The 22155-nt window shown below is 46.0% G+C and overlaps 1 protein-coding gene across 3 annotated transcripts in view; it reads right to left on the reverse strand.

The window, feature by feature from the left end:
• Nucleotides 1–2170: 2170 nt before the first annotated feature.
• KLHL3 (kelch like family member 3) overlaps nucleotides 2171–22155 on the reverse strand; it is a 49257-nt gene continuing 29272 nt past the window's right edge. For all 3 annotated transcript variants that reach the window (XM_083871550.1, XM_083871551.1, XM_083871552.1), the window contains exons 7-15: nucleotides 19825–19941; nucleotides 18695–18844; nucleotides 16039–16156; nucleotides 15097–15294; nucleotides 13747–13848; nucleotides 10800–10928; nucleotides 7386–7526; nucleotides 7040–7183; nucleotides 2171–6797 (exon numbers count right to left, since the gene is read on the reverse strand). In XM_083871550.1, the coding sequence (XP_083727676.1) occupies nucleotides 6769–6797; nucleotides 7040–7183; nucleotides 7386–7526; nucleotides 10800–10928; nucleotides 13747–13848; nucleotides 15097–15294; nucleotides 16039–16156; nucleotides 18695–18844; nucleotides 19825–19941 (1128 nt within the window). In that variant the 3' untranslated portion in view covers nucleotides 2171–6768. The remainder of the gene's footprint in view (nucleotides 6798–7039; nucleotides 7184–7385; nucleotides 7527–10799; nucleotides 10929–13746; nucleotides 13849–15096; nucleotides 15295–16038; nucleotides 16157–18694; nucleotides 18845–19824; nucleotides 19942–22155) is intronic.

Raw genomic sequence — 22155 nt, forward strand, 5'->3', positions numbered from 1 at the left:
TTGCAGTGGAAGAAGGAGGAGGTTCATGATAACATATTTTGTAAATCACGGCCAAATCAAATGCATTGAGTTTCAGCAGCTGTGCCAATTAAACCTCATTCAATTTGCTGAACAAGAACGTTAACATTAATCACTTTGGCAAATTTCTTGGAATATTTTGTGCCACCGAGTAGTTAAGTGATTTTGTGCTTGTTTACAGCGCAGAATAACATTCTGTGAGGCAATATCATCAGTCACTGAGCAACTGTGGGATGCTTTAGGAGCCCTGGGTGGTTCTTAGCAATATTTCTGTAGTGGTCCATTGCCTTCTAGAGCTTTTTCAGAAGTATCCAACAGATTTTGTTATTTTTTAACTGTAGTTATTCTCTGCCATCACACAATACCCTTAGCATGGTCAAAGAACAAGATTCCAGCCAGAGCAGAGGAAATTTTACCATCTGAACCCTCCACAGCCACATCCTGTCTTGAACTTACATCATCACTGCAGCTCAGAGCACAGGGACACAGGGAATTCCTCCTTGGCCTTATTTATGCATTTGGGCCTACAAATGAGCGGGTTCATTTTTGATCAGGTGTTGAAGTTTCCATAGCTGAGGTTGTTTCCTGCCCCACCTTTCGATTGTGGTTCTGGATAACTCAGGTACCAAATCATACAATATCTCTGCTGCAGTGATGCCTTGGGAAGGCTGACCTGGGACAGGGACTGAGCACAGCTAGAGAATAAAGTAGATATTTATTGAAAGGCCTTAAAGGACATACCTTGGGCAGCACAAGAGCCTGGCCAGGGCTACACCCAAAGTTGGACTCAAAATGGACCCCTGGCCACGAGGTCTCAACACTTTTATACGTTTTGGTCCATTCGCATATTGGGATTAATTGTCCAATTACAGCTTCAGGTTGTGAAGCCTCATCCTTCTTGTTTTCTCTCTTCAGTCCACCATTGTTTAGGCTTTGGGGCCTCAAACTTTTACTCATTGTCCTTGGTCTTCTGCAGGAAAATGATTTGTTTTGTCTCCCTGCTCTGTGAACAGAGCTGACTAACACTTGACATGAGGCTCAGAACTGCACCCCTGGACAGCACAGAATCTGCAAAACATTAAAGTTAAAACTCAAGGCATCAGCAGAAGAGACACATCTCACCCTGGGTTATTCCAGCATGTGATACCCAATAACACAGAGAGGAGCTGCTTTTCTGACCTTGTAACCTTGCTGGGTGAGTTTTTCCCCTATTTTCTTTCCTTTCCTCTCTGCCTTCCCTTTCCTCACTGCAAAACTCTAACCCTAACCCTTACCCTTCTGAGGTGAATGAGGCAAGGTGGCAGCTACTGCAGTTTCTGCCCTGTCAAGGATGAAATGTAGGGTGGAAAACATGCCCAAAGGTGAAAATACAAGATGCAAAAAGAAACAATAATATCAGGAAAAAAATCAGGCAGCAAAATCAAGGTAGTGAGATTTCTCCCTGGATTGCCAAGGCTCTCCTTTAGCTGCAGGTTCATGGATTTATAGATTTATCAGTTTTTAAAAAATGAATTAAAAGGAGCCAGCTGTGCAAGAGAAAAGTCATTTTGAAATGAAATAAGGAATAATTGCAAAGTCCCCCAGCTGCATAGAGCAACCCACAATATGTCATTCATTATCTGTGTATCAGGTAATTAAATTTCAGGATCCCACATGGCAAATTTGATGTCATACATTGGTATTAACAGATGAGGGAGGCACAAGGAGCATTTCTGGAAAACCAGAGAGCTCAGTGAGATGTTTTGTGAGCATAAGGCAAAATTACTTGAGTGACTTGGTTAATGTGTTACTTGATGTTATTAAGAAATATTGAACCCCAGGTGCTAAAATCTCATTTTTCGTGTTTTCCCTCTTTCCAGCTGCATTCCCTAAAAGGTTCTGTCTTCTGCCAAGGATGCCCTGAGCCAAGGGCTTCCCCATGCCCAAGAGAAATGCTTTTAACTTCCCTTGGAAAAGGAGCAGAGCAGAGTCTGGGACAGCATCAGGGCAGCATCTCAGCATCAGCACGTGCGAGTGCCACTACCCCACACCAAGGGGCAGAAGAACCCCAGGGCTGGCACCTGCTGTAATTAAAGAGAGGACAAATAAAGCCATGTCATGAGATTGTCCCTCATTGTCAGAAGCCAATGACGTCAAAACAGACCCAGAAAAGTTTAATTAGTCCAGTTTTTATTCAAATTAAATTATGGGGAACTACAGTGTGATTTTCTTTCATAATATAAATATATCAGTGGAGAATGTTTCTTGAGTCGTTCGTCGCACTGGACAAGACAGCTATCAAGAGAATTACTTTGCAAAGTCCTTTGTCCTCCACACTCATGCAAAAAGAAAATAATCTTTAATTTTAAAAATGAGCTTAAACAGTCAACTAACTTGTTACAGTATACTGTCAGCTACTGAACCAACAAAGTCTGGTTTACAAAACCAAAAAATTTCACACCCAGGTAAATTATTTCACAATCATTCATTACCCTTGAGGTTCTTTATACATAAAATATACAAATTAAAATTATCAATATTTATTTATTTATTGTCACTGTAGAGGAAAATAATTTATAAACCCATAAACAAAGATAAGGGCAGCTGAAAAAAGGTGAATGAGCCCATATTCAGACCATAATGTCTAGCACACTCCCAGACACTGCAGCTTTGAGCAACAAATTATGCTCACATGAAAGTGATTTTTGGGCATGATGTGGGGCAAAGGGGAAACTGCTTTGATAATATATGAATAATGAATCCCAAAGGTTAAGATTGAGCTGCATTCATCTGTTGAACCACCACAGTAACTTGATGAACAGCATTTATCTGTTAAGCCATCACGCTGGCTTGACGAACAGGCATCACACCTCGCTGGATATTAAGGATTTTGGTCTCCAAACAATGTAAACCAGAGAACATGATTAAGCTTTCATGGTGGTGACATGCAAATGCTGCCAAGTGTATTTATGGTAATTACTTGTTGTATACATCCATAAAAAGACACTGTTTGGAAAAACTGAATGAACTGAAAATTGATTTTAATCACCCCCAATTTATCTATTAGGCACCAGTGGAAAAGACGGACTTTATTCTAACTTGTTTAAACAACAGATTGCTTGAGGCAAATCTACCCTGCTCTGGAAGCCCAGCAGGGTGTGCACCACACATGATGCTGTTGGGGTTGGGGCTCATCCTGGGGTGCTTTTCTGCAAGAGCAAAGTCCCCTTTAGGAAACCCAAGGCCAGAGTCCCAACAGGGGGTCAAGCACAGGGTGACCCCAAAAAGAGATTACAACAGAAGGAGGTGAGGAAAGTGTTCATATTCACAAAGGACCAACATGAGGAAGAGGTCCAAGTTCGGTCTGTAAAGCTTTTACTAAAGCTCCTGCAATAATTTGTCTGATTTTGGCAACCTGGGGGGTTGTGCCCAGACTGTTGTGGCAGAGCATCTCTGTCTTCAAGCAGCTCATTCAGGAGCCAAGAAACAGAACCACAGTGACAGCTTGTCCCCCAAACTACCCAGGAACCAAACTCATGGCACAAGAAAATTAAATCAGGGTATTGAAATTGTTGTAAAATAACCAATAATCTAAGAGCCTACTGGTGACTGAGGTAATGGGCTTGAATTTATCTCATAATTTGGAGCCCAGTGCTATCATTTCAACATTAAAACCAACACAACAGCTATCCCAGATCTTTCTTACAACATGGCATTTCTTGTGCAGAGAACATACAGAGCTACACCTACACCACAGCCAGCAAAAACCACACTGGAGTGCACAAATTAGCTCCAGAAATGTCATTGAAGACCATAAAAAGCAATCCAAAAATTATTTTGTCTTATAAAAATATTTACAGTAAAATTTGTTAGTGCTAATGCTACGTTTTCAGTCCTAGAAAAAGGCAATCTGTAAAGGATCTGGCTCAGGTGCTCAAAATGAACAATACAAACACGAAACCACACACCAAAGACAAATTCCAAAAGCATTTTGGGGGTGGGGGGTACAGCTGGTTCATCACACGTCAGGGTTGTTGGTATTGCATAGCTGGAAACGAGGTCACTTGACTTGCATAACACTGCAACGTTTGGGAGGGGAGGGGGAAATGTGTCATTTGCCATCGAGGAGAACTGGCTGCAGCTGGAACAGCATCACTTGTCCCTGGCAAGGGCTGTGAGTCCTAGCCCTGTCCAGCAAGCCACAGCTCTGGGCCAGCACTGGGCAGAAGTGCCATTTTACAAGGGCAAGGAACCACCAAAACCTGTTTGTCTTATGAGCAAGGAAGGTTTATGAACAGATGGATAGCAGCAGATAAAATTTATCCCACCTCCAGGTATACCCACTTTTCATATCTGACTAACACAGCAAATTGCAACCTTGCACCTCTCTAGCAGTACCTGCCAATTTTCATCTCCAGCCCAAATAAACTCATAATCTCTGGAGAATATTTGCCTTTATTCCAGTGAAGCCAGAGGTGTGAGAATGTTGGCTGGGAACTGCTCCCAACCGTTGGGCTGTACAGTAATTTATAGAGGAGTTTATTTAGCTTTATGTCTATACCAGACCTAACAAGGGCCATGTCTGCCCAAATGCCCTCATCCAGTCACCTTCACCTAACAAGAGATGCCTCCTCAGACTGAAATGGTTTGTCTGACCCATTTTATCTTTTATTCCCAAGCTGCATGGAAGGGAACCACCTTTTGGGCCAGTGAATTTGAATCTGTCCCAGCTGAGGCCTCATCACCTTCCTTATGCCACCACAAAGGTGCAGGTCAGGACTCAGGCAGCTGCAGCCAGGGAAACATTCCTACTGGGATACATTCCCACCAGGGTACATTCCTACTGGGATACATTCCTACCAGCCTCAATGGCTTTTACAGTAAGCAGCACCTCACAGGAGAGCAGCATGTCACACGATTATTTTGGCATGTTTTGCTGCAGATTGTAAAACTCAAAGCAAAAGGTTTAAAGGGTATTATGGAAAAGACTAATTTTTAAATTTTTTTTAAGTACTATTTTAAAGATTTCTGAGTTCACATATAGTGGAAGAGTAGACATAAAGAGTAATAATGTCTTTAGACAGTTTGCCCTTATTTGCAAAAGCAAGAATATCCAAAGATGAGTGGGAGCACCCTCACATTCCCCATGAAGGGAATGCCAGCCCGTCTGCAGGGCACTGACAACACAGGCAGGGGCTGTTTCCCCCACAGTGAACAAGTGCCCATTTTACAAAGACTGTGTCAACTCTAACACCAAAACCTACATATTTATAGAAATAACCCACTCCTCTACAAAAGCAGCACAAGATGATGCAGCTTGGATCCCTCTGAAATAAATGTTTAAGTATTTTTCTTTTCTACTGTCTAAGATCACACAGAGCAGACCTTTGGAGACAGAAGCCAGCATAACAACACTGGACAGCTGCCCATAACAAAAAGCCTCAGCTGATCTTCAAGGGGAAAACAAAACAAATAAAACCCCCAAACAAGAAAAAGAGTAGAGACTATATTTTTCTTCACTAGTTCCCTTTAGCTGGGGCTTCTGGGAGCTCACCTCTGAATGCAGAAGCATGTCAGAGCTCATAGGGAGACACAAAAAGGTATTTCAAAGTCAAACATCTTCTTAAACAGAAAACTTTAAGAATTTGGTATATAAGCAAGACAGGTCCCTTCCATCTGGATCTAGATTTGTCTGTTTTGAATAATCTTATGAGGATTCATACTAATAGAGGAATGCTTTCAGTAAGGGCAAGACTAAAATAGCAATTACAGTGACAGTGATTAGTTAATCTCCTTGGTCTGGAAGCATTAAAACACTGCAGGTATTTTACTTGGCTCATTAATCCCTGCCTGGGTGACAGAGGGCTCTCGCTGTATGGAATGTCTCTACATTAATGGCACCATAAGGTATTTTTAAACATCTAAATGCTCTATTATGAAATGGCATCGAGATGCTGGACAGAGCTAGAACTGAAGCTTTCAGCACAGCTGAAACGTGTGGGTTGGGAACATTTTCTATTCAAGCAACATTTGTTTCCCAGGAGCACCGAACCCCGTGGGAGCAGCGTGTGTTGTGTGGGGCTGTGGAGTTTTGTGTGGCTCAGCCCTGGGGAAGGCACTGCCCAGCAGGTCCCATCACGCACAGCACACAGCATTCATGGCAAGTAGAAAAACCACATGGTGTTTATTTCCACGAGCATTTCAGGGATACACACAGCAGTCCAGTGGCATGTACAAACGTATGACTGAGACAGCGTCACACTCGAGCCAGACCACCCTGATCCAGTCCATTCCTGCTGTTTTTCTCTGTTGGAACTCAGAAGTTTCCACTGCCAATATTAAAGTCCACCCTCCAGGCACAGTGAGAAAGGAGTTCAATCAACGATGTGCATGGAGCATCAGTGGGGAAGAAATCCAGAAATGTTCATTTTTACTCACATGCCCAAACATAGCAGTTTTGTTTCACACAAGAAATCCCGTGCCTGCAGTCCAAGCACAGTGTTTATCTCAGGACACATGCCATCGAGAAGAACAGTTGATTGCACCACAGATAACAAGCAACACCTCATGTCTAGCATGGAACACGTCCTCAGAGGGATTTTCACTTGGCTATGCAATCCACTGCAGAGTGGATGATGCTTGCAACATATCACTTGTCATGCTAAGACATTAACAGCAATGAGATGGGTCAAGTCAGAGGTCAGTCATCTTCCCAACACCACCTAGCTGGATCCACTCCACTTCTGCTCCTCACATTGGCTTGATCGTATGTCACAAGGGTTTGTGAATCACAGCCACACCTGTTGTAAGAACAGACAGACACAGTTATGGCAGGAGCAGCTCCTGGGTTGCCACATGGCTACAATCATCCTGCAAAGCCAAAGGTCAGCGATGAGGGAGATGTCTACCACTTCTGTGAAAGTTGCTTCTACTGAAATCAACATAAAACATGCAAAAAAAAAAAAAAATTAAAGCTTCAGGGGCACAGCCCTCAAGTTTATGGATGACTCCACTGCTGCCCATTCTCCCACTGCCTGTTTACCTGCATAACTCCTCCCTGTGCTCATGCTGGTTGGCAACAACGTCCACTTGTCTGTGCTGGGGTTGTAGTACTCCACAGAGGCCAAATTGCAGGAGCCATCATCACCTCCCACCACGTAGAGGAGACCATTCACCGCACACACACCTCAAAGCAGAGCACAGATGGTGAGACATGGGCTAACTCATCCCCCACAGCATGCTGCTGTCACATTCTGATTCACTCCCAAACAGATCCCTCAACTCCCATTTTTATCTTTCACAACACTGATCACATACACCACCAGCACATGAATAAACCACACACAGACAACTGAGCCAACCACCACAGAAAGGCTTGTCATGGTTACCTGCATTTCTTCTACACATATTCATGTCTGCCACTTGCTTCCAGGTGTTTGTCCCTGGGTCGTAGACTTCCACACTCTTCCTCACCAGGGGCCCGTCGTGGCCACCGGTGGCGTAGAGCAGCCCACTGAGCACTCCGACACCTGCCGAGCACAGCCAGGTCAGCCATAGCCCAGGGACAGGGCTGCACAGCCCTGCTGAGCACAGCCAGATCAGCCACAGCCCTGCTGAGCACAGCCAGGTCAGCCACAGCCCAGGGACAGGGCTGCACAGCCCTGCTGAGCACAGCCAGGTCAGCCACAGCCCAGGGACAGGGCTGCACAGCCCTGCTGCTCCTGCTGAGCATGGCCTTGGCCTCCCCAAGGCACTCACACACAGAGGCCACACGTGCATCAAGGTCACCAGGCACACCCACCCATCCCGTGGCACTACAGTAACCTGCACAGCAATGTCTGGCAGATGTCCCCTCTTGGGAAGCTGTCAGGCTATCCAAGATCAGCAGTCTGGTCCCATGACATTCCCCTGTCTTTATTGCATCTCTTTTACACTGACTTGCTCTCTGCCTCCCACCCCACCTTGTTTCCATCTGCCTGGTATTTTCTGCCATGGGACCCTCTGCTTTTAGCCTGATTCTCCCTTTCATAACATTTACTTTTGTTTTTCCTACTGCCATTGTGCCACATGACTTCATCCCTTGGATGATCTTCCTCTCCTCAACAACTTACAACTCACAGCTCTTGAAGCTGCCACTTGGTTCTTCTCCTCCCACTCCCACCCCAAAACTTGGCAGCACTTGGCACAGGTAAGGTGCCTCCAATGCCACCTTCTCAGCCATTTTTGAAGGCCCCTGGCTGAATCTCTGGGAATGACGGGGATCTTAAAGCTAACTTCTGCCTAATATTAAATAAATTAGTTAATTAAAATGTTCGCCAATCCATGAGAGTTAAAATTTCCAGCAACATATCTTTGTTAATAGGTTCAAAGGCCTCTATTAAAATTAACAAGGTGGGATGTTAGTAAAACAGAAACAGATCTCAATCACATAATTTCAACCACAGGCATTAACTGGTGTGCAGGGAGGAGAGGAGCCCTGCCAGCCTGATATCAGCAGTTTTTTTACTTGGTCCCTGTGCAAGGATCTTTCCTGGTCAGGAAAGGAGACGACAGGAACAGCTGCTGAGCCAAGAACAGGCACCACCCAGGCTCAGCAGCTCCATCAGGAGCATCCCCATCTGGGGACAGGTACATAGGTCTACCACTGTCACCTCTCCCTTCTCCAAATTACCATAGCTTGCTACTGCTGGGTTTGGTTTTGGCCAGCCTCCTCTCACTGTACCAAGAGGTGCTGAAATCCTAATATGACATTGGGATTCATGGTTCACCTTTGGCAAACATAATTAGTCTCTAAGTGCCATAAATATCCACCTTACTGGGCCTCATCCTTGGTGTGGCTGAAGCACTCCAACATGCATGACTTGGGAAGAGCAGAACACATCCAAATGTGAGCCCTGGCTCCTGAGCTGTAGCAGGTTTCTCCCAGTTCATTGGGAAATGGAAAGTCACTTAGCCTCATCTGAGCCCAGCAGCCTGGGTGTGCAGCACCTCGGCATTTCACTATACTCAACTGTTAACAGAAATTATACCTGTGAGAAATAACTGAATGAGTAAACTAATTTAGCGAGTAAGAGAGTAAAAGAGTTGGAAACACTCTAGTTTTTTCACCTGAAACTGCAGACAGGGACAGAACATCCCTGCCAGCAGGGGAAAGGAACCCCTCAGTTGGTCCAGCAAACCCTGGGAGTGTTCAAAAAATGTGCAGATGTGGCACTTGGGGACGTCGTTTAGCAGTGAACATGGCAGTGCTGGGTTAACGGTGGGACCTGATGATCTTAAAGGTTTTTTCCAATCTAAAAAATTCATGATTCTACAAAACCTGGGCAGCACCTGCACATCCCCACAGCCCCAGTGTCTCCAGGGACCTGGGGTGGCTTCAGGGACTTGAGGACACCTGTCCTCACTCCCACTAGGTGTCAGCATGGGGACAGCAGTGCAGAGCATGGTGTCATTTCTGGAGCTGTACAGCAGATCGTGCTGCAGCATCACTGTGGCCTGTTGCACTGGGCAGTCCCCTCCAGACCCTGCTCGAGGGGCACCTGGGGGACAACCAGAGCCTGAGGAGCTCAGCTTTCAGGTGGGGAACAGAAAACTGCAAACAAATTTGGCAGGGGAGTAGGAGCACTCCTAACAAAGGAGTTGCTACATGGAGAAACATTTGTAAGGCAGCACTCAGAGCAGAGTGCTTCCAACAAAGACAACTCACTAAAATCCATTTCACTACAGGCACAAAATTCTTGCTGTTTCAACACCTGCCAACAATAGGAGATACTCATTCTGCTCTCCTGGAAGGCTGCACTGGACTAGGTTTAAGCATCAAGCAGATATTACAAACCTCTTCAATAGAACTCAAACCAACAGTGCCTCCATATTTATCTCACCTGGAGCTACAGAAAAGATACTGGAGTGAGGAAAGAGAGACAGGGTGTAGAGAGCAGCCTCAAACTGCCCAGCTCAAAAGAGAACTTCTACCACAGGTTAACCTGCAGGGTCATTTCAGCCCCAAAGAGCAGCCCCCAGGCCTGGCTGTGGTAACTGCACAATTTAATATCAGGGAGGACACATGGCACACACTGAGCTTTAGGACCAACAGTGACAAATTCCCATTCACCTGAAAATGATTTTAAATGCAGTGGACAAGAGCTCTTATCCCTTTCAGAGTGGAACAATCACTGAGAAGACAAATTGCTACCTGGCCCATGATCATGTAGGAAATTTAGAACCATCAAGACTAGAATCTGATTCTTTCACAAGTCCTTTCCTCTAATCCTCCAGATCACCAACTCTTGCCAACAAAAAATAAACTAGAAACTAGCTAAGCAGGGACAACCTGGGATGGATTTTGTTATCCTACACATTACCCAATGTGCAGATGTGGTTTGTGTTGCAAAGCACCCACTGGCTGCTTGCAGGAAGATCCAAAATGAAAATTCATCTGAAACCCTAAAATGACTGGGGAGAGGGAGGTGCAGCTTGGCTTTCCCATGCCCAGCTGTTTCTGCAGCTGGCAATTTGGAAAGAGATCTCTTTGCTTACAAGTGAGATGCATCTGTTAGCAGGGCTACTTAGAGACACTGAACATTATTTCATTAATCCAGAAATCAATCTCAATTTGGCAGATTTTATAAAAGCCAGGAGACCTGCTGAGAGCTCCCAACGCCATTACATTTTTACCCCTCACAGGAAGCGGGGATGTGGGGGGTAAAAGAGGGTATAAGAGGTTGCACTTGCAAGCCCAGCAATGCCAAATCCCACTTTTCCATCCTGTCTGTGAGCAGAGAAGGTGCCATCCCCAGCAGTACCTGCCCCGCTGCGCCGCGTGCTCATGTCGGCCACGTAGGTCCATTCATTGGTGGCGGGGTTGTACTGCTCCACCGTGCTCAGGCACTGCCTCGAGGCTCCATCATAGCCCCCCACGGCGTACAGCTTCCCTGCAACACACACAGCCATCATTCCCTGCAACACACACAGCCATCATTCCCTGCAACACACACAGCCATCATTCCCTGCAACACACACAGCCATCATTCCCTGCAACACACACAGTCATCATTCCCTGCAACACACACAGCCATCGTTCCCTGCAACACACACAGCCATCATTCCCTGCAACACACACAGCCATCATTCCCTGCAACCTACACAGCCATCATTCCCTGCAACACACACAGCCATCATTCCCTGCAACCTACACAGCCATCATTCCCTGCAACCTACACAGCCATCATTCCCTGCAGCACACACAGCCATCATTCCCTGCAACACACACAGTCATCATTCCCTGCAGCACACACAGCCACGGCTCACCTTACAGCCACAGCCCAGCCCACGGGGACACATCCTGCCTGAGGGCAGCTCCAGGGGACACACCTAAACCTGCCCGGGTGTCTGGGGATAAGCCTGGCAAAGGGATCTGGGGTGGGCTCACAGACAGGAGTGACTGTAGAGCTGTTAAACTGTCAGCAACACGAGGATACGACACAACAGCTTGATCAGATGTCACAGCCCACAGGGTTTTCCAAATTATTTGTTGGCCCAGGAGAGGAGGGATAGAGGGTGTTCTGTTGAGGGAGGGTTCCCCCCGTTCAGGTGTGCTGTCAAAGGGTGTCACTGCCCATTAATTACAGCATCACATCAGCAATAAACACAAAATAGCCTCTTCTAATAATGTAATATCTGCAAAGAAACCCAGACCTGATTTTGTAGAACTTGGGCCAAATCTAAACCCAGAGATGCTGCAAGCAGAGCTGAGGCCAGCTAGTCACTGGTGCCCAGAGATGACAGCACAGGACACACCTGTATATATACCTGTGTTGTGAGGGTCTCCTGGGGTATCCAGCCCTCCCTACCTCAACCCACTGAAAGCTGATAAACACACACTGAGACCAGAGCAGCACAATCATGGGACTGTATCATACATGAAACAAAGCTGATGCTCTACTGTGTCCTCTGTTCCCAGGCCCAACTGATCCTTTCCCCTTGTCTCCCTGTATCATCTATCAGCTTGTTTTGCATTTAGGCAGTTAATTCTCTGAGCAGAGAAGGATTCTTCTTACTAAAGCAGCCAGCACATGGCATTCTGGTTCAAGTCTAGGTCTCCTAGATGCTACAATAAACAACAATTTAAAAAGCTTGACAAATATGTAGAAAAATTCTAATCCAAATTTTTGTACAAAGCCCAGAAATAATATCAATTCTCAATCCATGACAGCAGAATGAGCCATGAATGAGCCGTGCAATTCTTTGCATGCACAAGACTCTCACCAGCAGTTATCTTCAGCCTTAGGCTTTTGCATCCTCCTGTTTTTGGATGTTTGCAAGGCTCCAAGAACAGACTGGCTCTTTTCTTTCTCCCTCAGGCCCACTCATGGCCTCCTTCTGCATCTTCCTGTCTTTAGGAACATTTCAAACCCTTATTTGTGCTGTTGGTCCTGCCTGGTATTTGTCAATTAATCAGGCAAGAGTGCAAGCAAGACAAGATAATTTCCCCAGCTGGCATAGATTATTAGGTATTTACAGTATATTTCAGATCATCTGATCAATTTTTGTCACATTCAGATGAACCCTGTGCATTGACTGCAGGCTGCAGCTTCTTCCCTACACCAGTATGACCAGCTCATTATTTTTATCATGGACTCCAACGTATGCAACACTTATTTGTGCTTTCAAACAAAGCAAAGGAAAAGGATTTCATAAGTCTCCAGTAGAAAATCTGTCCATAGAAATGCATCTCTCGGGTCCATATTTAATACTTTTTCTGCATTCAAGCCACTTGAATAAATTCCAGTGATTGATAGCAGCCCAGCACTTCCCAAGCATGGGCCAATTTTGAAGAAGGTGCTTCTAAATATGCAAATTTAAGTTAATGACCACTATTTATTCTGACTTTATCTCCCTTCTTCTTCTCACATAAACACATTTCCTGTATATTAACATATTCCATGTTCTTCCCACTCAAACAGGTCAAACCAAAGCCTTGTAAAGCTTTATAATAAGGCTTGTGCCAAAGCTGCTCTGCACTGCACTAACTGGAAAGTAAAGTTCAGATAAAGCCTTTCACTTGCTTCAGAATAGATTTTGTAAAGGAAAAAATCGTTCCTACTTAAACTTCCTGAGTCCAAACCAAGCTGCTCAGTTCCAGCTCCCTCCAATTTGGTGCTGGCACGAGGTGCCACAGCTGCCACCATCCTGCCAGGCCTCCCACCTGGCTCCGAGCTGCCGCAGCACTGCCCTTTGCTGTCGTCAGCCCCTGCTCATTGAGGAACCAGAGCAGAGCTCTGCCTGATGTCAGTAAACACAGGTTTTAGTATTCCTGCCAAACCACCAGCTTGGGGCTGTGGGACAAACGCTGTTCCTGCTTCTCTGGCTGAGCAGATTTTCTGTGATGGGTATTCCATCCACGCAGCGTCTGTCGGCAGCAGCAGCATCCTCTGCACAGCAGCGCTGCCTTTCACCAGCCAAAAGCAGCCCAGGAAGAATTTGGATTCAAAGAAACCTGCACACACCTAATTGCAGGAGGCAAGGGCTGGTGTGATACAGGTTTGAGGCTCTTGGAAAGCTACACATGATTTTTCACCAAGATAAAGAGGAGAATGGAAAAAGTTGCAGCAATTATGTCATATAAAATCAATCTTTCCCAACTGGTCTAGGGAACAGTTCTTGCTGTTCCCTCTTACTGCACTTAACCATTCAGGCTTCTGTTTGGCACAGTAACATTTGCTTGATGGAAATGGCTGCCGATTTTCTTACCCTCCACAACTCCAACTCCAACACTGCTTCTTCTTGTGTTCATGGGAGCCACAAAAAACCACTCATTGGTTTTGTAGCTATAGGCCTCAACTGATGCCAGACCTAGTTAAAAAGGGGATACACAGGTTTTCTAATTAAAAAAAAAGAGAAGAAAAAAAGATTGGTGTTGCACTTTCATCTGCCTTCCACCTCCTCCCAAGCCCGTAATTCCCACCACACTCCTGCAATCCCACTTCTTAATCCCTTGCCTTTCAGGCTGGGACCAGCATGTCAATGCCACTTCTTCAGTGGCTGGGAAAACTGTTACCCCATCACCCCTGCCCTGGGACTGCTGCCTCTCCAATGTGCTGAGGACACCAAGGTGAACAGAGTCCAAATTCCAAGCTCCAAAGCCCCGCATCCTTTCAAGCATTACAAAACGTCCGTGCAAAGGTTTAAAAATTCCTCCAGACCCTGCTGCAATAGTTAGTTGAGGGCGTAACCAAGTGGCAGAGCTTTTCAGCAGAGGCAGAAGTGTGAATCTAAACACGCAGCTATGCCAAGATAAATCCCAGACACACATACCCTGTAAGATTCCTTGCTCGTATTTTATTCATGTTGCCATGAAAAATTTAAGTGAAACAGGGAAAAAATCCCTTTTCAGCCCAGAAAAAGCATAATCATACAGAGAACGAGGCTGAAAGAACTGTATCACTAAAGAAAATAATAAGGGTGAGATTCTCTGCAATTACTGACAGGTCAGAACATGCACATGAGTAGTTACACACCAAACCCCATTCCTGGCTCTTTCTCTACAGAACCACAGAGGAATAGCACAGGAACTGTGGATCTGATATTTTCTGAGCCTGAGAATTGCTAGCTCTTCCCAAGGGAAACTTTTCAACGGTTTTCTTTTTTTCCCAAAACAACCTTGCGTAAACAATATTCCTTTCCCATAACAACAGGTGTTGTTTGCTATTTCTGTTACTGAGCCAATGGGAGAGGTGTCAGTCCTATGGACCAATAATGCGCCTTTTAGCACAGCATGTTATAAAAAGGCTGAATGAATTGTAAATAAAACCTTCTGACTTCTACTGCCTTCCACCTCCTCCCAAGCCCATAATTCCCACCATGCTCCTGCAATCCCACTTCCTAATCCCTTGCCTTTCAGGCTGGGACCAGTATGTCAATGCCACTTCTCCAGCAGCTGAGAAAACTGTCACTCCATCACCCCTGGAGTCAAGCACCTTTATTTCATGTCCTATTGCGACAAGGAACCACTCCGAAGCTCTACAACCCCTGCGGGGCCTCTGAAATCACTTTTTAGGGATCAGGCACTGCCTGTTTTGTTGCCCTGTCACTGTCACCTACCCGTGCTGCCATCGAAGCCGCCCACGGCGTAGAGGAGGTCGTTGAGCACGGCAGCGCCCAGCGTGCTGCGCCGCTCCTGCATGCTGGCGATGGACGTCCACTGGTCCTTGGCGCCGTCGTACACGTCCACCGTGCGCACCCGCAGAGACCCATTAAAGCCCCCCACGGCATAGACATTGCCAGCCATGAACACCACGCCTGGGGAAAGAGGAGAGGGGGTCTTTTGCAGCAAACACCTTGGGAGGAGAGTAGGATTCTGTCTAGATCATGCTCGCCCACCGGGGTGGGAAAGGCAGGGCACAAGGCAAAGGCTTCGGCGTTTTCTGCGGGTTGACGGCGTTGCAGTCAAGCACGATGAAAGGTACGTGTCATATGGGAAGTGAAATGCACATGGAAACGTGGCAGTGTAAGGCACAGATGGAGTTCACACCTGAATGAGTAATTCTGTGAGCCAGAGGGAACACCAAATGGTGAGCCACATTCGCAACCCTGTCAGATGTTTTCAGAGGAACACTCCCAACTTAAAGATCTGCTCTCCATCACCCACTCCTCCGCACCAAGAGGGATTGACTCAGCTTCTTTGATTTTCACTAGGAAACCAGCAAGAAAAACTAGACCCCTGTGGGCTGCCAAGACAGCAACAGGGGAGGAGGAGGAGGGGGAAACACTGATGGAGGAACAGCCAGGACAGAGAGAGGATGAAGGGGAGACAGTGGCTATGGAGGGCTGACAGGCAGGAGCAACCCCACTAGAGAGCAGGACACCCACCTGGACAAGAAGGGAAAGAGGTCTGTAGGGAAAGAAGAGGAAGGAATGGCAAAAAGAAAGAGCTGCTTGAGGCCAGGGGCACAGAGGAAGCTAAAGGGAGGACTAAGGACATCCATCCAGTGCTGAAGAGCTGCATTAGGGAAACAAAGAAGGTTGCAGCAAAGTTCCCTTTACCTGCTCTGCATCTCCGTGAGGGAAGCTCAGCAACCTGATCCCACCGCTCCTCCTCAAAATCATAGCACTCCACGCTGCGAATGGCTTTGGGTGCTTGCCCACCCACCACAATCATCACCTGCAGAGGGAAGAGAAGAGCTAGAAAACCTCAGACATGACCCTGGGCAGCTGCTCTCTGCAGAGAAACCATCACCACAACCTGATCAAAAGCAGCTGCCAAAAACATGTGCTGAAAGCCAGCTAGAAGCCTCTGCAGGGACACTTATTTCAGGCAATTATGTTTCAAGGGGGAAAAATTTCTCTTCAATTTAATGCATACTAAATAGGGCCACCCCATTTACTCTTCCTCACTGTGTCCAAGGTGGGCAACTTGCCCAATTTCTCCTTGAAATACAAAACCTTTTGGCACCACGGCATACCCAAGACTCACTGTACAAGTATTTTTAAGTGAAGAAGATTCCAGCATAATTTCCACTGGTGGCCCACTGTTTAGTCATTACCTCTATGGTGGTGCTAAAAATAATCAATGCCACTTAGCAAATAAAACGTGACAGCTGCGGTGCCACCTGCAGGGAAGGCGACACTCAGGGAAATCACCAGAACTGTCACCACCCAGGGGGTCTGGGCTGCTGAAGGATGTGATTTGTCAGCTTCATTAAGGCTTTTGGCTGCCACAGGTATTGAAGCAAATGCAGGAATTAAACCCTGAGTTCCTTAGAGATGGGGAAGAGCTATGTCAAGGTGGTCAAGGGCAACCTCAGCAGTGTAAGATCCACTCTGCTGGGTCAGGCTCAGGTTCATCCAGTCCCAGACTGCAATACCAGTAACAACAAGGGGTGGACACTGGTGGCAAAGTGAGAAGACCACAAGACCTGGGCAGCATGCAGTATGGTCCTTCCCAAATCCGCCCTGCCTGCTGCCAGAAGACAAACTCCCCATGGACACCGGTGCCAGGAGCCTGCAGCTCTGCACTCGAGAGTGCCCATGGCTCTGAGCCCCAGCTGGGCACTGCCAACCAACACCTGCACAGGCAGCCAGCCCCCAAAACACCTGCACTGGCAAGCAGCTGGACTTGCACTTTGTTCCACACACATTTCATTCAACCCTCCACAGCCATCAAGAGTGAGGATTTGCTCCCTTTATCACAGCAAATCAGTGGGACAAACATCACGCAAGACAATCTAATTTTTACAAGGCCAAGGAGCTAGAAACAAGATAAAGGGGCTTCAAATATAGATAAAGAGCAGTTGGAAAACTGACTTTAGCCTCTGCAAGGCAACTGGGAGTAGTGGAGGGGATAAGATTGTCACTTGGATGATAAACTTAACTCCAAGCAGGGTTGCTTTAAAAGTAGAGAGCTAGACAGCAATTTAAAGAATTTGAGGAGCATGTAAATAGTGGCCTGTTTGATCTACAAGATGAGAACATGATATTAGAAACCAAATCGAGTCTAAATTAACAGCCTGACTACTAGTTGTGTAACAGTCTCCCATGGCAAGCTGCAGGGCTTCACACGATTACAGAATTAAGGGATTTCACAGCAGACAATAATCCCTCATCAGCAAGACCAACAGGCCAGATGAAAGTTTCTCAGTAACAGGATTGCTCAAAGATCATCACCTCCTTCCCTTTCCTCACAGTACAAAAGAAGGGAGAGAGACCTGTAGAAGATTTGGGTTTGTATTCATAGGTCATGCTATAGAAGATGTTGAGAACTTCTGAACTCACTGATTTGCTGTTCTTTTTATCCTTAACTACTTTAGTCCTTTAACAAGGGCCATTTCAAGCCCTTCATGATACCCCAAAGCTGTGTTCTACCAACTTCATCTCTGCAACAGCAGGCTGAAATGACCCTGACACACGCTGCCACATGCTGCAAAACCATGATTTCTCAGTGGACAGTCCAGTATCCAAATATCAGAAACACAGATCTCCTACATCCCACAAAGCAATCTCATTATTGTTTGTGCTTGGAAAAATAACACACTCTGGTTTTGATGTCTTGGAATCTCCAAATGCTTACTAGCAACTTCAGTGGTAGTCTGCTGAGAGACAATGTGCCAAAATGTGTTTATCTCTGGGGCCCAGGGAAAAGTTCCTGTAGTTGTTTTTTCTTCACTAACAAAGTGGTGGCCAGAGCATCCACGCCTGCGGGATAAACGTGGGGAGTAGTAGCAAGGATTATTTATTCAGTTGCTGCTTTGAGTCCATTGAAATTCGTGTCAGACTTCCTGCCCACGGGGCTGGGTGCTGTTGTTTCCTGCTTTCCTGGTTTCTGATTATGGATACAGGAAATGAAGAGACACCTACTGTGACCCTCCTCAGCAGGATTCCATGACACTCTTACCAGGAGCAGCAACCTCAGCCAGCCCTCCAGCAGCCACTCCACAGCTCAGCCAGCCACCAAACCACTTGTGGCTGACAAAACGTTTCAAGAGCAGAGATACTCCTTCCCCTAAGGGTTTATCTAAGTTTATCCAACTTAATTATGTTTCCTTGCTGGGCACAGGCAATGCCAGAAGAGGGAGTAAAACACTTCTGAGAACAACCACTGAGTCAGTAAAAAGTAACACAGCAAATTCTCCAGCTCCTGTCAAAGACTGGAAATGCCATCAGGAACGGGGGTGAGGTGGCATGAAGTGACAAGTTAGCTTACCTTTGGCAAGCTAACAGGAGTCCTTGGCTTTGTCCTGGGATTCTTTATTAATTGCCTTTGATCCAGAGGAAGCAAATGATATTTCATGGCTTCAATAAGGAAGTCTTTACAGGTGTTGTTATTCTTGATCAAAGCTTCTTCTTCGACTGTCTGAGAACATGCACACACAACAAGGATCACTTACACATTTGCACAGGTCACATAGAACTTTGGGAAAAGAACATGTAACCTGGAATTTCCCTTCCAACGTACTAACATTTTTTAAAAAATAATGTAGAAGACAAACACAGACTTCCAGATCTTCCTAAAGAAGAAATGCAGTAACATCCAAGCTTCTCACTTTTTTCCAAGATCACTCACAAGAATTTATCACCTGCCAAACACTTGATGCAGCAGAGGAGAATTCACCAGGAGTCTGGATACAAAGTAAATGATTTCTTTTATCTGAGTCACAAATTTTAGAAGAGGCAGTATCTTTCATTCCACCAGAAGATACAGATGAAAGAAAACCAAAGCCAGGATGGGTTCATCTTGTGAATACCAATTTTATACCAATTGTATTGATTTTTTTTTAGACATACGATAAAAGCATAGAAGACAAAGAGCCCATATGCCAGCTCCTTCTTTGGGAATTCTCAGCTTACTATCTAGGCCCAGAGCCCAGGAATTAATTTATGAAGAACAATCTCCAAGTCAGACTGAGTCAGTGGGTGCCTCTCCTGCCAGCCACACAGACACACATGTATGCACAGTACACATCTTAAACCAAAATTATCACACAGTATATGTTTCCATTATGATGTTTTGCCTGTGCATGAGAGAAAAAAAAGCTGCACAAGGTTGTAACAACACCGCTTTGGTATTTTCAGGGTGAAAAATCACAAGATAATAACTTATCAATGTTTCCCCTTGGGGGACAGCAGCTCTGCTCTCAGCACTGGTCCCATTTACAAGAAGGTTTCTGAAGCACACACTGATTTCAGAGTCCACTCAGTTTTTGCTTTTATTCTTCTGTTTACAGACTCAGCAACAAACCAAATTACCCATCTCAGACACAAACAGCCAAGCCATTGATTAAGGAGAAACCAGCAGCTTAAGTGTAAGTATTAATGACTTCTTTGCAGACTAACCTGTACCAGGTAATCTCTGGGCAAAAGGGGCAGGCGAACATGCTCCATCAGCTTAGCCATGTGCTCTAGGCGAGATTCCTTCTCATAATTTATCCAAGAGATAACTGCTTCAAAGACCTACACAGATAAAGTACAATTAAATGGGGAAGAGAGAACTTCCTTGCAGGGTCACCCACCCAAAATCAGAAGCATGGTGATTTTAGAGCATGGGAGGAAGGGGGTGCAAGATCTCTATCAAACATGAAAAAGCTGTGACTGCACAGAGCACAAGCAGTACTGTAGTAAAGAGCAGAGCTGACCACGCATGTTAACAAGCAACTTCACATCTAGATGTGTTGTATCACTCCCAGAGCCAAGTGCATGTCCAGAACAATCATATAACTCTTGGACATTAGCACTGGAAGGCAGCCAGGAAACTTAATGAGCCTGCTGACATTTGCACTGGACATTATTCATGAAATCAGCCACAACAATTACTCCTGATAACTGAGATCTCCCTCCTTTACTGGCCACACAGTAAAGTCACTATGCTCATATTTAATCACTACACCAGTTCCATCAGCCCCAGAAACCAAGAAGTCTTGAGGACAAGCTCTCCGCACACACAGGGCAAGCCCTGCCTGCAGCCATGGAGCCTCTGCACTGCATGCATTTCACTGCTAAAAATACTTGGATACTCCAGCTGGAGAACAAGGGCACGCTGGGCTTCTGGTCTGAACCAAAACCTTGTTTTACTTCCAGATCCAGCTGGTTGAGATAAGCATCCAGAGCTGGAGCCCGTGACCAGGTGCTCACAAAGAGCCCCATGGGCAGAGCCCTGGCGCGCACAGGCGCAGGAGCGATGTGGGTCCCCTATGAATATGCATGTGCTTATGTAACTGGGAGCCTCACTTGCAAAAGAAAGGCCTAAAAATGTCACCGGGAGTGGGAAAGGCTTCCTGAAACACCCAGCAAGGCAGGAAGAGGGGCTGATGCAGTCTCAGATGCTGCACAGTAGGATCTGCACTCCACTGCAGTGGAGTTTCCCCACAGAGAGAGAATTAAATTCTGATGCATAACTCTCATCTACAGGCCACACTCCCCAAGCTCTCTCACTGCCCAATTACTCAGGGGGGCTGAGCAGAGACCCCTTCTGTCCCATGTTTCCCCCAAAAGCATCCCTGGCCCTTCCCTCCAGCATGCCAGGCAAGCACCCTTGGTTTCAGCTTCCTTCTGGGGTCACCAAATGGTCAGGCCAATTTGCACAGATAATTATTTCTTTCTTTCCACCCCTCCCATCACTCCCCAAGAAACCATTTTGTTTGGTCCAAGGTCACTAATTTGACAAAATCAACCAAAAACGAGGGCACCATCTCTCAGTCCCCAATTGTCGCTGATAAATGCATTTGCAGGAGGCCTTGGCAGACACATCCTGCCACGAAGGAGATGCAGAGCAGAAAGGGGTTTCTTCCTCTTAGGCTAAACTATATACTTTTAAAATGCAGTAAAGCACTAGCCTCATTTCCTGTGCCAACAAAGTTCCTGCTGAACTGTTTGGAATTCAGGACACAGCAATGAGGATTTAAGCAACACAACAGGGAGCAGTGTAATCAAACCACAGCAAATGCTGAGGAGAATAACTATTGCAGAGCCTTTAAGTATTTTAAAATTAAAATGAATAGGCAAACAAACATTTTAACTTCGGCTATGAGGCCTTTAAAGTAGAAACTGGGTTGTTGTGAGATTTTTTTAATTGCAAATGAACGTGGAAGGAGGATAAAGCAAATGTTTAGCCGACAAACAGGCTTTTCATTAACCTCTTCTGCACAAAGGCTGAGCTGCAGAACAGGTCACAGGGCTGGACATACCCAGCTACAGGTCAGGAGGACAGTGAACAAATCTAAAGGAAGGTAAGGCAAATGTGCACTAGGAATAAGCTGCTTCCTTGGTGCTGGCGTCCACTCCAGAGTTAGGCAAGCACTGATGCTTCCCTGCTGTGCCTACTCTAAAAATAACTTAAAAAAAAAAAAAAAAAAAAAGTCAGATTCTGGCACCATCCGTTGGCTCTGATTCCTAATTTCAGAGAAGTGGGAAAAAGGCTTTAATCCAAGCCAGCAATATCTCTATTTAAAGGCCACATCTGTTTCCAGTCCTGCCGTGCCCGCTGCAGACCCCGAGCAGCTGCTGCCGCTCCCCCAAGACTCCCCAGCCATGCAGGACCTGCTGCCAGGGTGGGATGGACAGAGCAGTTCCCCACACAGCCTGGTGCAGAGCTGAGGCATGGGCTGAGGTAGCAGCTGGCACCTGCCTGGCTGCAGGAACAGTCCTGAGCTTGGGAGAAGTAAATTTCCC

The sequence above is a fragment of the Zosterops lateralis genome (genome assembly GCF_965231275.1).
Source record: "Zosterops lateralis genome assembly, chromosome: 14".
Classification (NCBI taxonomy): Eukaryota; Metazoa; Chordata; class Aves; order Passeriformes; family Zosteropidae; genus Zosterops; species Zosterops lateralis.